A 14812-nucleotide genomic window follows, 5' to 3' on the forward strand; every position below is an offset into this window, starting at 1 on the left:
GTCTATTGTCCAAAAGCAAATGGCTGCTTGTTAGATAGTAATAGCGAGCGAGCTGCTTGTCTTATCGGATATACTTTCTCTCACAGTGAGCCCACCAGTCACCTGTTGATGTATTCTAATATCGACTGTTAATGTAGGACACGTCTACCATAGTTAAGTCACAGTGTACTTACTCCGCTACGGGAGAGTGTTCAATGCCAAGGCAGAGGCGCATATTGTTGCCTCTCCCACCAACACCTTCCGGACCTGAGCATGACATAGACCTGAATCTGGAATTGAGCTCTCACCTTATCTCTACTTTCTCTCGTTCCATATAACGTTGGTTATCCGACTGTTAGTGTGTCTTACATTCACTATGGGCCAGCTAGAAAGTCCATCCTCTAGTGAGGGAAAGGTCATCACCAAGGAAGAGGCATGCAATGTTACCGTATCCGACCAACGCCTTCTGGACCTGGGGTATAGACCTGAATTCCGCCGCGAGATGTCTCTCTTCGGAGTGCTTGGGATATCATTCTGTTCCATCGGCATTCTAAACGGAATGAGCAGCGCTCTTCAGACGGGGTTGTTCTCTGGAGGTCCCCTGGGTCTGTTTTGGGGATGGAATGTGATTTTGACACTTAATCTCCATGAATATGACAATAACTCATGTTCCATCCAGATTTGCAGTTTATTCATGCTTCTGATCGCATTCAGCTTTGCAGAGATTTGCAGCGCATAGTAAGCAATCCATGTCCTGTCAGAGCCTACGTCTTAGGTTGTCGCATAGCCCAACAATGGGAGGACTCTACTTCTGGGTTTGCAAGATGAAACCAGACGTGCCTATCCTTGGCTGTAAGTCTCAATGTCCATCCTCCGAGCAGTGCCTGAATGAATGATCAGTCTTTACTGGTTGGCTTTATTCTATGGCGATGGTATTCACTGGTGTTTCCGCTAATTTGAGGTGAGTTGTCTCTATCATTGAATCAGAACCTACGATTTGTCATCTAGTGCCGCTCTGTACCTTTCGTCCATGGCAGAGGTTGGGCGAGGAAGAAGTCTAACGAGACTAGAAATCGCTGCGATCGCATGGGCCGTAAACATATTCTCTGGCATAATCAATACTATTGGAACGAAGGCCATAGGACACATGAGCACATTATTTGTTTGGTGGACGCTCGGGGGCACAGTTTGTTTAGTCACCACACTGCTTGTGAAAGCACCCAAGATGGTAAGGTTCTGTCAAAGCCCAAGGCACGCGGAATCTGATTATGTCTGACAGAACTCTGTTGACTTCGTGTTTACTAATGTTCAAAAGTAAGCTTTGCTCATTTTATGAATGAAAGAGTCGTTGACTGGTCGACTAGCTTCACCGGCTGGCAATCCCAAGGCTTTGTCGTGCTTCTTGGGTTTCTTCAGGTGAGGATCGGCTCTACACATGTTGTACTGACTCACGGCGCGACCTTACCCTAGGCTGTATACACGCTCGAGGGGTGCGAAACAGCAGCTCAAGTAGCGGAAGAAGCTGTACGGGCAGAGATCCTGGCTCCGCTCGCTGTAGTAGGCAGCATCGCAGGTTCTTGGTTGATCGGCCTCGCCTACTTGCTTGCACTTCTTTTCGCAGTCCAGGATATCTCTTCCGTTCAGGCCACCACGTTTGCCATCCCGATTGCTCAACTCTTCTACGATGCAGTCGGGCCCCGATTGTCACAAATGTGCCTGGTTGTGATAATGGTTTCTCAAGTGATGGCTGCAATCACAACGTTTACTGCAAGTTCGAGACTGTTCTATGCGCTCGCAAGAGATAATGCATTCCCATTGAAAAAACAATTCATGACCTTGAACCGATTCCAAGCACCATATTGGGGTGTCTGGAGTAGCGTCTTGATAGGATGCATCCTATCATGCGCTTACATCGGGTCCGCGATTGCAGTCAGTCGACCCAACACCTTACTGTGTTTCTTTGCTCTGATAGTATTCGCGCTTTCACAGTTCAACGCCATCTTATCCTCGGCAGCCATATCGGTGATGTTGAGCTACATGCAACCCATCATTATTCGCGTGTTCTGGCCTGACTCGTTCGTCATTGACAATGATGTATTTGAGCCACACTTGACTTGTTTTCTTGAATTTAGCATCGAGGACTTTGGACCTTTCCGCCTCGGAAAATGGTCGTGGCCAGTGAACTTGGCCAGTCTTCTGGTACGCAACTTCCTCATCTGTCATACATTCCCATTCATTATCCGTACAGTTCACCATTTTCGTCTGTGTTTTATTCATCCTGCCTACGGCATACCCAGTGAACGTCTTCAACATGAACTACGCAATTGTTGCTGTGGGCGGTCTTCTGGTCGTGATCACGATCAACTGGTTTTGGTGGGGAAGGCATAGCTTTAAAGGCCTTGTTAAAACGGCCATGCCTCGACATTGACATGAGAGTCAAAGGCCAAACAGATAAGAAGGCAAATTCTTGGCCTCGTATCACATGGGTAGTGGTACAATCATTATAAATTCTAAATGTTTAACCAATCACATCGCAAGAAAATTTATGTTCATCGCAGTACGTGCAAGAGAAACATGCGTCATACTTTTATTTGGATGCGCACAGAACGAGAGGGCTTATAGCCGATTGCATCCTGTTGTTTGGGCTCGAAGAATGAGTTATTCTCGATGATGGTGCTATAGGGAGGGGTGATGCCGCGGGGGGACAGAGCGTCTTCGGGCACCTTTGGAGGGAGCTGGAAGATTCATCTATGGAGGAGCGCCGCGAGCGCCTCATGAGATACGTCCAGGCTGGTGAAGAGACTATTTCCTCACTCGCAGCCACGAGAATCAAATGGTGCCATGGTGGGGCCCATATGTCATGGAAGACCGTTAACAGCTCGAGCTTTGAGGAGTACGCCAAGAGCAGCTCCCCACATGGTCACGTCCAAAGAAGGCACCAAGTGGTATCTGCAAATGAAGCCAGTGATACAGATACCACGACTCAATGAGAGGCCTTGGATACGACATGTGCAGTCCGGCTTCCCATCTAGAGGACGTCCTATACATCCACCAGCTCTTCACCACATTTAGGATGTCCCAAGCCTAGAAATTACTGCGGAAACGAGTAATGTCCCTAGTCTATTCCGGTGTAGCAAGTCGATGTGGTACAGCTTTGGAAAGACCCTGGGACAACCCTGGGAAGGCAATAAATTTAAACAAGCTATATTTGTTTGATATTTGTCTTATGTAGTCCAATTCAATAGTCCGACGCATTGCATGGTGTTGCAGACCACAAATTAGCAACTGACTATATTATTCTTGCAGATCGCCATGGGTGACTACAAGGCCTCGAAGGAGGCTTTTGTCTCTGGAATGACTGGCTCGACAGTATTTCATGTAAATATGATAAGCGGCGTTGCATTGGTGTGTATCCCTACGTGTCTTCCCACTTCAGCAAGCTGACCATCTTCAGTCCTCGATCGCTCTTCATTCAGCACTGCGTTCGCGTGTTCAAGCATTTGGTTCCGCATATTTCTTGGCAGAGTTTGTAATACTTGCCATGCCTCTGCTATTGTCTATGACTTTATTCGCGGAAGCTCCTGGCGCACTGTCTCTCCTACTACTCGTACCGATGCTTGTTTTGCTCCTTCTCCCCCCTCTTGAAAGAGGCACGCCTTTACCGGCTGAAAGTCGGGACGAACCAACTTCGCCAAATGGAAGAAGTCGAGCAGAGACTCCACCGATGCACTCATCTCAATCCCTCAATCCCTTACCTGCTCTGACCACCTACCGTGCTCATATGATGTTAATGACAATTTTGTGTATACTCGCTGTTGATTTTCCAGTGTTCCCCCGTATCCTAGCAAAGTGTGAGACATATGGTGTTTCTTTGGTGCGTCTAGAACATATCATGTTCTTCAACTTTCACACAATTTGATTCATAGATGGACATCGGCGTTGGCTCGTTTGTATTCTCTCAAGGGGTGGTGTCTGCAATTCCAATCATCAAAGACATATCTTACCTCCAGGCTCCGATCCTTCCTAAACTGAAGACTGTCTCCCGTAAGATGATACCCATCATTGTGTTAGGCATTGTTCGCGTCGTGCTCGTGAAAGGCACTGAATATCCTGTAGGGTCTTGCATAGGTTTCATGTTTCACCCATCGCTTAACAACTACAACTAGGAACATGTAACTGAATACGGCGTGCATTGGAATTTCTTCCTCACGCTTGCGCTTTTGCCTATCACCGAGGTCTTGTTGCATCCTATCATCTTGCGTATCCCCGTCGCTCTGCTGGGTCTTTGGATTGGAGTTTGTAAGTGATAGTCCGGTCGTCATAAGAAACTTGAATAAGATGCCTGTTTAATAGTACATCAATTCGCATTGTCGTCTGGAGGAATGAAGGACTTTCTGCTCAACGCTTCACGGAGCAACGTTATTTTTGCGAACAAAGAGGGCTTGATCTCATTGCTGGGTATAGCTCGTTACTCTTGTAGGATGTGCGTCTTCTAATTCCTCTCCACCAGGTTATGTTTCGATCCACATACTCGGCCTGTCCTTAGGAACTGTCATACTTCCGCCCTCCCCTTCTTTTTTCCGGAAGCAGCAGCACCAATTACTCGACGGGCCATCCTCGCACAAACCTAGCAAACTTGATCCTTCAGCACCCAGACAGAATGCAAAGATTGTCATTGAGCTGTTTTCGTATTCAGTTGTTTGGTGGATGCTTCTGGCTTTCGTGAGGCTTGGATTAGAAGTGTCTAGAAGAATGGTTCGTCCTGTTTGCGTACACGATTTCGTGTGAAAGTCCCATGTGCTGAGATGATTTTTAGGCAAATATTTCATATGTTCTCTGGGTTGCAGCTTACAACACCTCTTTCATCCTTGGCTACATTTTAATCGACATGGTGTTCTTTCCCACCAGAACGTTAAAGATACGAGATCCAACTGATCCCTCAGGCAAACGGCTTCTCATCGAGGAAAAGGGGCCAAAAAACAGCGCACCCGCGCTGTTGGAGTCTATTAACAAGAATGCATTTATCCTGTTCTTGCTGGTTCGTCTTGCTAATATCACCTGCATTTGGCGTCCTGACATCTATACTCAGTCAAATGTGGCCACCGGTTTGATCAATCTCAATATCCAGACTATGTTCGTGGGTGACATGAAAGCAATGTGTGTATTGTGTGCATACTCTATGGGCATGTGCGGTTTTGCATGGCTTTGTAGGAGGAAACGGTTATGGAAGATGTGAGGCTATTTCAAAATATATCAAATAACATACCTTCCCGAACCGCTCTTACAGTTGAACCTCTACCAGTTGATGCTATCGCGAGACGTTTGTTTGGATTTTGCTGCTTGTTTCAGTCTTCAGTTCATTACGTCTCAAACTGAAAGCTTACCGTGATCGTTCGGAGTGCGAACAAGGTGCAGTGGTATGTGAGGCATGTGTTTCTGGTAGTATGAATTCTATCACACGACATGCACGCACCACGGTATCTGCATGTGCATAAGACAGTTCGCTACAGGAGCGGCCCGTCATGACGGCATGGTGAAGAGGGACACGGATGGTGCTGAGTGCAGTGGTGAGACAGGAACGGCCATTGTGCGAGTCTCAGGGCGCCTTTTGATCCCGGCCCGGCCTTTGAAGCGCCCATTAAGCTTTCACTTAAGCTTAAGCGCTACTAGGCCCTGAATGGCACCCCCAAATGTCACAACATCGTAATAAAATATATTGCCTAATTAGGAATTAAAACTATCCGAACATCATCACCTTCGCATCGCCCTTAACGCAGCTGGAACACAGCTGTGGCATCGACTTTATATTGTAGTTATAAGCTGGAAATGATGTTATATTGCAACAAGTAGCTCGCTATAGCAAATATTGTACCGCGTAATATTTTTTTTGGGAGACTTGGCAAGCAAATACCAACAAACAAGATAAAGGCATGTCTCAGAAACTCGACTCATCCCGAAACCAGTACCCTTGATAGCAGAACAATGAGTCTGACAGAAAAAAATATATACTCCACAAAAGTGCTGGAGAGTCGGGGGGATGATCCCATCCCATCATGGCCTTTGACCCTCGGATTGTTATTGGACCGATGCAAGTTGGTTCGCTCTTGAGTGCAGTGTTCTACGGCTGCCTTATTTCGCAAATCTACGTGTATTTTAAACTGTTCCCAACAGATCCTCGAGGCTTTAAAATCGCCGTAAGTAAGTTATAACTGGAAAATCTCATCAATATTGACGTTTACCTACAGGTCACAGCTCTTGGGTACGGTGTGACTTCTCCACCAGCCTTCGCGACTGACATGTGTGTTCTAGAATTTGGCAACTAGGCCACTTCATCTGCTTAATTGTCACGCTTTGGACCATGACAGTGACTGCCTATGGTCAACCATCTATACTCGATACTCTTCCGGTCGGAACAAAAATTCTGCTCTTGCTTAGCAGCTTCACGTGCTCTACTGTGCAGGCAAGTGTTGACCATATTGTCCCCAACATAAGTCATGTATTGTTTTTAGTCGTTTTACACCCATAGACTCTGGAAGCTTTCTAAAATCATCATCCTACCACTTATCTCAGGAATACTTGGTGTAACTGCGCAGGTTGCAGCTTTCATTTTCGTCGTCCGCGCGTTTCATATGGCCAACCTCAAAACATTCGGAGAGGATCAGCACTTCATCATCGCATTCGCAGCCATCTCCCGTTCGGCATCTGACATTTTCACTACCATCAGTATTGCCGCCATCCTGAAGAAGCAAACATTGTACGTTCCGGGCGTTTCGGTGACGGCTAAGATAGCTGACAGGATAATTTCGTGGACACTTGGTAAGAACATTACATTATGGTTTTAATTAAATTGACCTGGCCATAGAAACCTGTTTGGTAGCTAGGTAAGTCTTTCGCACTAGGGCTTTTCGGTTTTGAACGTCTTCGAAGTTTAGCGACGTTTTCAATCGCCGTACTGGTAAGATATACTTACACCTGAGCTTGCTTATATCGCTGACTGAATACTTCAGCTCCTTACTTTACCAAATAGTTGGTTCCATTTTTTTGCGTTTTGTTGTTGTTGTATTCACACCCTTTAGATGCCTGGTTTGGTCTATATCTTATCAATTCCAACGGTATATCGTCACTCGAATCAACGAGGGAAGTAACGCTGATTCTTCAACAGTAATTGCGAATTCGCTACTGGCATGGTAAGACAAATCAAACCCCCATGCCTACAAAATATTGACTCGATCTCGAAGGCTCAATCGCCGGTTCACGTTCGTACGTGATGATTCAGATTTAACATTATGCTCGACTATCGCCTTTGCTGGGTGATCTGTGTCCATACAAGGCCACTAGTCACAAAATTTGTTCTCTGTAACTCCGTCTCGTCGCCCCTCCTTGAGAGGAGAGATGTCGACTCCTAAAATTCCTTGTATTTGCCTTGTATTTCTTTCCCACTTGTGTGTATCACTTGACTTGTATCGCTAGTCGTCCTTGTAGTCAAATTGTGTATCTCGTCGCCTGTACCTGTAGCACCAGTCCCCGTAGCGTTGATGGATCAAGTCTGCTAGATCATTACAAGTAATAAGTAAGTTTATCACCAACTCCCACCCATCGGCACAGGACTGTATGTGGTGGCTTGTTTATAGATAGGCCCATTGGCCCTTCATCCTGCGTATCCATTTTGTGGGGCACTGGGGGTGCGAGCGCCGAGCAGGAGGGTCCTTTGATGCTGTTGGACGGTGAAGAAAGGCCAATGGAGGATGGTTGAGATGAGTACGGCCAGATATGTGCCCTGGATTTAACCGTCAGGGGCTTAACAGAAGAACGGTAAACACTTCAGAGGGATGTAGCTTGAAGCTTGAAGGTTCGCAGTAGTATTCACATAGTGCAATGTAAGTAGTACCAGCAAAAACGGTGGGTAACTGCAACATTTGTATGGTGTGCAGTAGTCAAAGAGAGTTCTCCTGAGCCTCAGAATCACGTGGTGACATCCGGGATTCACATAGCCGGAGTTTCAGGCTCAATCGAACTCTCAAGTTCACAACAGATAAATCTCACCTCGAAGAGCACCAACTTTACAACGCTTTTGTCTCTACAATTATGAGCTACGACCTTGGAAAAGCTGTCGGCTTCAAGTCCAAAGATCAACCAGTGCGTTTCAGTGTTACAGTAGTACGAGTTCGAATTTGTACGGCTTACTCATATGTGCTAGGTTTCATGGACTCGTAAAGACATCATCACGTATGCTCTTGGGGTAGGCGCGAAACATGACGACTTGTCTTTGGTATATGGTAAGTAAATTTATATCCTTGTTCGCTTCATACATATTAACCCAACTTCGTAGAGCTTGGTAGTGTCACGGTTGTTCTGACATGCTTACGTTCGGTCATTGATGTGTTCTGCAGACAAGTCGTGGGGACCACTACCGACATACCCTGTAGTTCTTGGACTGAAAGGTGGGATCAATCAGACATCCAAGTAGTGGAATGAAGGCGTTAATGTCGATAGGCGATGACCAGGATGTCACCTTGTTCGCAGCCAAAACGGGCGGTGAACCTGTTCCGGGTCTTCCGAAGCTGAACTCCAAGAGGGTGGTAAGTGGCTTGCAAATTGTTTTATTCAATCCGTGTTCACAAATCTGCAGGTCCATGCAACCCAAAGTATTGAAATCCTGAAAGACCTTCCGGTGGCTAGCGGATCCGGCTGGAAGCTCTCTCGAAGAGTAGTTGGTGTACATGAGAATAGTGCGTTCATGAAATCCACAAGCACTTCTTCTAGCTAACAATATTCCAGAGTCTGGAATCATCATAGACAATGAAGCCATACTGCTCGACCCTCATAATGTTCCTTATGCGAAGCTTTACGTGAGGCGCTCAACCAAGTTGAATATCCACTATGCTTACCCCAGTTATAGAGCTCAGCCTTTTACCTTGGTTCAAAGGCCAACGGAGACAAGTTCTCTAAAGCTGTTGCAGCCCCACCTCAGGCGAAGCCTGTCCCTAAGGACCGAAAACCGGATTGGGTTGTTCGGGATAAGACAACACCAGAGCAAGCCCTGATTTACAGACTGAGCGGCGATTACAACCCTCTGCACATCGGTAGGCTCTTTGCATATGTAATGGTCTTTCTCGGACTGAGCTGCCTATCAGACCCGGAACTTGGCAAAGCGATGGGCTTTGGTGGTGTGATTTTGCACGGGCTGTCAAGTTATGGGTTCGCTGCAAGAGGTTTGATTCAAGTGATAGCTAATGGGAATTCTCGTGCCCTGACGGTCTTTGGCGCGAGGTTTACGTCCCCTGTAAAGCCTGGTGATGAGCTAGAGACGTCAGCATGGGAAGTTGGTCCTGGTCCGAACGGTACCTCGGAAATTACGTTCATAACCAAGAACCTGACATCTGGCAAAGTGAGATACTTATCGTTTTGTTTCTTGTCTTGTTCTGAACAGTTGGGGCAGGTCGCATTGGGCAATGGTGTCGCCTTCATCAAAAAGGCTGAGAAGAGCAAGTTGTAGTCAAGAGTTGCTTTTCGTTATGTTGGGGATATGCATTTGTATTCCCAACGAATCATACTCGTGTAAATTCTTATCAATTTGTATTTGTACATGTAAGCTTATATATCTTCACAACTCATCTGCAACATTGCCGTTGCTGTCGTGTCGTTGTTGTGCCCAATCCTACAACGACCTAACGACTCCTAGAGAGATTCCTTCTCAAGCTTCGTCTGCAACACTCTTCCCCGATCTAAAATGGCATCAGCTTCGAGATAACAGCCCTTCAGCCATCGAGTCGTCTCGTTATATGCATCCGCACCGGAGCCATCGTCAGTGAATGAAGTACGTGCGTGTAAAACCCGCCGATTGTCGAATAGGACAGCATCGCCTTCGCGCAGGGTATAATCTAGGATGTTCGCAGGATCATCAAGCAGAGCAGCATAGCGTCCCAGGGCGCCGTAAAATGCGGGAGGAGTCGAATCTAACAGCAGAGGAGCTTGGAAAGGCGGGGAATAATTGATGTGCTTTATTTTAGGCACGCTGGGTGTAGAAATACCGGTGGTGGACAAGCCAGAGCCTGTTGCTGGGGGCAAGGAAGCGAGTTCGATGGTGGGGTGCTCGTGATGAAGGTGATGTCCATCATTGACGTAATGGAATGGGACCGGTGTGGTAGCCAGGATATCAAAGTCTACTGGATGGGTCTTACGCAACGTCTCCGCAGCGTGGAGACCGTCAACAAAACGCGAAGTACCGCCTACCACCCGATTGCGAAGACAGTGGAGAATCTGATATCGAGGTGGGTGTTCGAAGTATCTGTCGGATCATCAGAGCCTCATCGAGACAGTATACCGAAACCACACACAGGAGATCCATATGCATACCTAAGTCAAGATTAGTATAGGCGATATTTTTGCTGTGACGGATGTTCTTGACATCCCACAGCTCCCCGTAGAAGGTTTCGCGCAGTTCGCCAAACATATTGGCAAGTTTGCGGAGCTCGCATGTCTTGTTTGTGTGCTCGGTGTTCGGGACACCTGTGAGGAAGAGTAGTCCATAGCGAGTAAGCTGTGTGATGGCAGAGAGAAGCTGGGAAGGCTTGTTTATAGCTTCGTAGGACATATAGAGGTCAGGTACTTGGGAGATGGTAGATACATCCCAAGATATGGGTTGTACATCTTTGTGAAAAGACGACAGTCGCGGAGATGATGAGTAGCGTTCCAAGAAAGAATGCTCGTAGAACGATTTGTGATTATCTACCCACTCGACGTGTATGCCACTGTCCTGGAAAGTTACGCCATGAGGAATGGGACGAATATCAGCGGGAATATCCGATGTCCTACGAAGCTTCTGAGATGTAGACGGATGCACGCAGGCTGCGCATTGGCAGGCGTCTCGCAGCCATCTATGAGGAAAAGAAGCGCCGAGAGGAGGAACAATCAGCTGGGAATCAGTTGTCTGAACTCTAGCTTCAGTATATGTACGACGGAAGGAAGGAATAATCTGTCTGGAGAAGCCTGGAGCCAAGAACTGATGCGCACGTAAACCGCACTGATATCCCAAGTTCATCTTGGTGTTATGGCCCTGCAATGGGACATGAAAATTCCCATCACCGTCTGCAAAGCTGTGCTTATTTTTTCCACGGCTCGAATCTCGAATCTCACCAGTACGCCGACTGCCGCACAGTGCACCGTCATGCTGGAAAGTTGAAGCACTGGACTCTTTGTCGGAGTGCGCATGTCGGCTTGCAGAGGAACGGGCCGAGCTGATTATTGCTCACCATCTGCTAACTGGGGATGTCAACTTGAACAACTTGCGTCACAGTCTAACCGGATGGCATTCAGAATTGTAATTAACTGACCCATCTCTTGAGCCATCATATGAGGCAAAGCAAAATCAATTCAAAGCAGTGTCACGGTTGGGGCGTAGCCGCGTAGGCGCCGCTACGATATGATAAACCGTTCAATAACGTGGGATTGTTTGGATCTAAAGCCTTTGCCAAACAACCACCTTCCTCTTTCGGACACATTATAAACTTTTGGTCCAACTAACTTAGCTCAGTCCACTTCAACATAGTAACCATTTCCTTTCCGCTGCGAAGATAGATCCCCTCGGATTTGCCTTATTTCTAGTTGTCTCATTAGGGCATTTTCTTTTATACCATTGCTTTTGAGGTGTCACCACACTGCAGCGGCAATATTCCATCCAATTGTTTCTAGTCTGACGTTGACCAGATACCCGCGTCACAGTCACCGATGTTTAGCCCATCTGGCTCCGAGAACTCCTTTGTCTTTCTTGAAGGAAGTCCGAAGCCAACCCCGTCTCCATCTTATGCACAGCCGGATCCACTTCTAGACAAGGTCTGAGACTTTGAGCCCAGTGTAAGATTAATGTCCAATGCTAACCGTGGTGTCAGATCCATCCCTCTTTATTGCCTTCATACATACCTGGCTCGACTCGTACATACGCACATGATTGGTCTCGGACTGGAACCGGAGGAGAAATAAAGCCCAACGGGCGGCACTTTGTTGATGCCTATGGGCGCATCTGCAGTTTACGTGGCGTCAACGTGTCTGGCTGCAGCAAAGCGTAGGCTTTGACCTCACCTACGTAAAACATAATGCTGAACGCTTTGCAGTCCAATGAACCATGACCATGGTACATTTCCTGGCGACCACGAAGTCGTTACGTTTGTTGGCCGTCCATTTCCACTGGAGGAAGCACCCGAGCACTTTTCCCGTCTTAGAAGATGGGGCTTGACCTTCAGTACGTCTTCACGTAGTCTAACATTCTTTCGGCTTGGTAACATTTTGCTAGTTCGCTTTCTCGTGACTTGGGAAGCTGTCGAACATGCAGGACTGTACGCATTAGAATCATCTCTCTATCATATCACTAATGCAATCCTTATAGTGGCATGTACGACAAGGAGTATCTGACATACGTTCGCAAGCTTCTCTTACTGTTACCCTCATTCGGACTTAGTGCATTCGTCGTCGTTCATCAAGATGTCTGGTCCAGGTACTCGGGTGGCTCTGGCGCACCAGCATGGACTCTTGATGCCGTTGGGTTTGACCTACATGCACTCGAAGAGTCTGGGGCTGCATGGCTGCTAGGAGTCAAAGGTGGCGGTCACGTTGAAGCGGAACGTGGTATTTGGCCCTGCGGATACCAAAAGTTGGCCGCCGCGACCATGGCGTACGTTCAGTTTAGTCTATTACCGCCATCATGTTGACATGGGATTTTATCCGTTCAGCACCTGCTTCTGGGCTGGTGATACCTTCGCACCCAAGTTGAAGATTGTCATGCCTGATGGCCAGACAAAGCCAGTTCAGCAATACCTCCAGGATGCATTCTTGGATATGTACGCTACAGTCGTACAGGCTCTGGATGGTTTGGATGGAGTCATTGGATTTGAGGCAAGCCTGTGTAATATTTGACTTTTATAGTGCTAATCTGAAACAGGTTATGAACGAGCCCCATAGAGGATACATAGAATTGCCTTCGTTACACAAGTTCGACTATAATACAGATCTGCATCTTTCGCATGTCCGTGCGTGCGCTTGACTTATATCCGGTGTTTGAGATACTAATGACAGGTCACGTCCAGCATCCGCTTTCGAATCTTTTATGCTTGGCTGCGGATACCCCACTCTCGTTTCCCACTGGACACGCTCATTCCCTTTGCCTACTCGTCTCACTTCTCGGAGTGTTCTGAATTCCGCCAGTCGGAAGGCTTGGCGCCCCGATGGTCCAACGCAAGGCATGTGTGTATGGGAGATGCACGGCGTCTGGGGGTGGGACAACAGCAAGAACGAGGGTGTCGTTCTGCGCGAAAATTATTTCGTCAAGGACCCTATGACTGGTCGTAAGGTATGTGTATGCGACGGATCATGAAGTGGATGCTCACACACTTCAAGGTTGATTGGTACACCGATTTCTATTACCCATTCCTTAAACGGTGGACAGATTGCGCCCGGAAGGCGATGTCGAACGATAAAATGTTTTTTGTAGAGCCAATCCCCAACGAGGCATGTTGTACGACAAATCTCTTATATTTCCTGACAACTTTTGCAGTTTTGTCCAACATCGTGGACAGCAGAACACCAACTTCCCAACATGGTGTTTACACCACATTGGTTTGTGAACTATGGTCCCAAAAGCATATTACTTATTTTTGCTATAGGTATGATCTTAATGCGCTATTCAATAAGGCTTTTGGAGATTTCACGGTGAACGTGCAAGGCTTATCCAGGGTATGATCATTCGTAATTAGGACATGGGTTCTGGACGCTTATATCGTTTTCCAGGGAATGTTCCTGCTGAAAGCTTTGTATTGGGGTCAACAAGGCGCAAGAGAAAACTACTCACTCCAAATCCAGAATATCGTGGATCATGGCTATAAAGTACTCGGTGGGAAGCCTATTCTGATCGGAGAGTGCGGTATACCCATGGACATGAAGTAAGTCTGACGATGCCATTAGAATCTATACCTAACGACGCACGGTCTCAGTCACAAGGAGGCATTTGAGAGTGACGATTGGAAATGGCAGGAAAGGATGATGGACGCCATGATGACAGGTCTTGAGAGATCTCTGGTTGGATTTACGTGTGTACTGTGCTTTCTGCATGACCAATTATTGATATTCCTTCAGGCTATGGAACTACAACCCCGACAATAATGACATTCAAGGCGATGACTGGAACGGGGAAAATTTCTCTTGGTTCAGTCGGAGGCGTGGATTACCCCGATCACTTCTCGATTTGGACCAATTCTCATTCACGCTAGATAACGGTGGCCGCATCTTGCCGTCTGTCGTCCGACCATACGCAGCAAAGACTGCTGGCATACCCACCCGGTTCGAGTACGAATTGAACACAGGGACGTTTGTCTTTGAGTGGAGGTCGCCCGAGTCCAAGGACAATCTCGTTCTTACTGCTAGAGAGACTGAAATTTTCGTACCGTCCCTCATCACCTATGGGAGGAAGCTAGTGGTCTCGGGCCTCAGCGTCGACGATAAGTATACTTATGATGAAACCCGACAGACTCTTTTCATCGTTCCTCGAGATGGTAGTTCGGGTAGGATGCACAAGATAACCGTTTCTGTGGACCCACCGCTTCGCCCTCAATTCAGTGTCAATACATTTTGGGGTGACTTTGGAGAAGCTATCTTATCTGGACTAGTGATATTTGTGATTCTGTTTGTGGTCATCAAGTACTACTTCTATATATGATGCTGGGGTCACTTGGAAAATTCCACATCCTGATTTGTCTTAATTTTATTGTCATATCCGTCAATTACGAACAGTTGTCGTCCGGTTCATTGGTATTTTTTAATAGGAAATCCTCTTTAATTGATTCAG

General features: G+C 47.0%; 6 protein-coding genes across 6 annotated transcripts; 5 read left to right on the forward strand and 1 right to left on the reverse strand.

The window, feature by feature from the left end:
• Window positions 1–355: 355 nt before the first annotated feature.
• HD556DRAFT_1227147 (amino acid transporter) lies at window positions 356–2407 on the forward strand (the record flags this gene model as incomplete). Its single annotated transcript, XM_041297139.1, has 11 exons — window positions 356–604; window positions 659–717; window positions 767–831; window positions 880–940; window positions 988–1207; window positions 1259–1293; window positions 1344–1395; window positions 1450–1908; window positions 1969–2054; window positions 2112–2178; window positions 2228–2407. 11 exons carry the CDS (start codon window positions 356–358, stop codon window positions 2405–2407), a joined length of 1533 nt encoding a protein of 510 aa, XP_041166284.1.
• An 803-nt stretch (window positions 2408–3210) lies between these two features.
• HD556DRAFT_1330994 (GWT1-domain-containing protein) lies at window positions 3211–5565 on the forward strand. Its single transcript, XM_041301746.1, has 8 exons — window positions 3211–3384; window positions 3434–3853; window positions 3906–4091; window positions 4146–4278; window positions 4333–4437; window positions 4490–4734; window positions 4796–5017; window positions 5069–5565. Exons 1-8 carry the CDS (start codon window positions 3292–3294, stop codon window positions 5213–5215), a joined length of 1551 nt encoding a protein of 516 aa, XP_041166285.1. The 5' UTR covers window positions 3211–3291; the 3' UTR covers window positions 5216–5565.
• A 266-nt stretch (window positions 5566–5831) lies between these two features.
• Window positions 5832–7441, forward strand: HD556DRAFT_618616 (uncharacterized protein). The gene is made up of 8 exons (XM_041311107.1): window positions 5832–6173; window positions 6225–6238; window positions 6289–6439; window positions 6489–6795; window positions 6842–6860; window positions 6907–6934; window positions 6987–7091; window positions 7142–7441. Exons 1-7 carry the CDS (start codon window positions 6033–6035, stop codon window positions 7053–7055), a joined length of 729 nt encoding a protein of 242 aa, XP_041166286.1. The 5' UTR covers window positions 5832–6032; the 3' UTR covers window positions 7056–7091; window positions 7142–7441.
• A 540-nt stretch (window positions 7442–7981) lies between these two features.
• HD556DRAFT_618677 (MaoC like domain-containing protein) lies at window positions 7982–9633 on the forward strand. Its single transcript, XM_041311108.1, has 10 exons — window positions 7982–8115; window positions 8177–8255; window positions 8309–8314; window positions 8370–8420; window positions 8473–8558; window positions 8609–8708; window positions 8758–8828; window positions 8879–9062; window positions 9114–9367; window positions 9419–9633. The coding sequence occupies exons 1-10, from the start codon at window positions 8065–8067 to the stop codon at window positions 9473–9475; spliced, it is 939 nt and encodes a 312-aa protein (XP_041166287.1). The 5' UTR covers window positions 7982–8064; the 3' UTR covers window positions 9476–9633.
• A 24-nt stretch (window positions 9634–9657) lies between these two features.
• On the reverse strand, window positions 9658–11020 carry HD556DRAFT_1429447 (uncharacterized protein; the record flags this gene model as incomplete). Its single annotated transcript, XM_041304810.1, has 3 exons — window positions 9658–10267; window positions 10317–10920; window positions 10993–11020. The coding sequence occupies 3 exons, from the start codon at window positions 11018–11020 to the stop codon at window positions 9658–9660; spliced, it is 1242 nt and encodes a 413-aa protein (XP_041166288.1).
• Window positions 11021–11706: 686 nt separating this feature from the next.
• HD556DRAFT_1429448 (glycoside hydrolase family 5 protein) lies at window positions 11707–14683 on the forward strand (the record flags this gene model as incomplete). Its single annotated transcript, XM_041304811.1, has 14 exons — window positions 11707–11811; window positions 11868–12040; window positions 12090–12217; window positions 12269–12311; window positions 12362–12646; window positions 12705–12867; window positions 12914–13001; window positions 13059–13321; window positions 13369–13479; window positions 13526–13587; window positions 13635–13704; window positions 13759–13910; window positions 13962–14057; window positions 14104–14683. 14 exons carry the CDS (start codon window positions 11707–11709, stop codon window positions 14681–14683), a joined length of 2319 nt encoding a protein of 772 aa, XP_041166289.1.
• Window positions 14684–14812: the final 129 nt, after the last annotated feature.

Source organism: Suillus plorans (genome assembly GCF_016647745.1).
Source record: "Suillus plorans strain S12 chromosome Unknown HD556scaffold_4, whole genome shotgun sequence".
Classification (NCBI taxonomy): Eukaryota; Fungi; Basidiomycota; class Agaricomycetes; order Boletales; family Suillaceae; genus Suillus; species Suillus plorans.

Bases quoted from the DNA above. Each gene is read 5' to 3' on its own strand.
- HD556DRAFT_618677 (XM_041311108.1), top strand. From the start codon at position 8,065: ATGAGCTACGACCTTGGAAAAGCTGTCGGCTTCAAGTCCAAAGATCAA. The intron at 8,709-8,757 runs GTGCGTTCATGA...ACAATATTCCAG, and splicing joins AGTTGGTGTACATGAGAATA to AGTCTGGAATCATCATAGAC. The intron at 9,368-9,418 runs GTGAGATACTTA...CAGTTGGGGCAG, and splicing joins AGAACCTGACATCTGGCAAA to GTCGCATTGGGCAATGGTGT.
- HD556DRAFT_1330994 (XM_041301746.1), top strand. From the start codon at position 3,292: ATGGGTGACTACAAGGCCTCGAAGGAGGCTTTTGTCTCTGGAATGACT. The intron at 4,279-4,332 runs GTAAGTGATAGT...CCTGTTTAATAG, and splicing joins GGGTCTTTGGATTGGAGTTT to TACATCAATTCGCATTGTCG. The intron at 5,018-5,068 runs GTTCGTCTTGCT...ATCTATACTCAG, and splicing joins CATTTATCCTGTTCTTGCTG to TCAAATGTGGCCACCGGTTT.
- HD556DRAFT_618616 (XM_041311107.1), top strand. From the start codon at position 6,033: ATGGCCTTTGACCCTCGGATTGTTATTGGACCGATGCAAGTTGGTTCG. The intron at 6,440-6,488 runs GCAAGTGTTGAC...TATTGTTTTTAG, and splicing joins TCACGTGCTCTACTGTGCAG to TCGTTTTACACCCATAGACT. The intron at 6,935-6,986 runs GTAAGATATACT...TGAATACTTCAG, and splicing joins CGTTTTCAATCGCCGTACTG to CTCCTTACTTTACCAAATAG.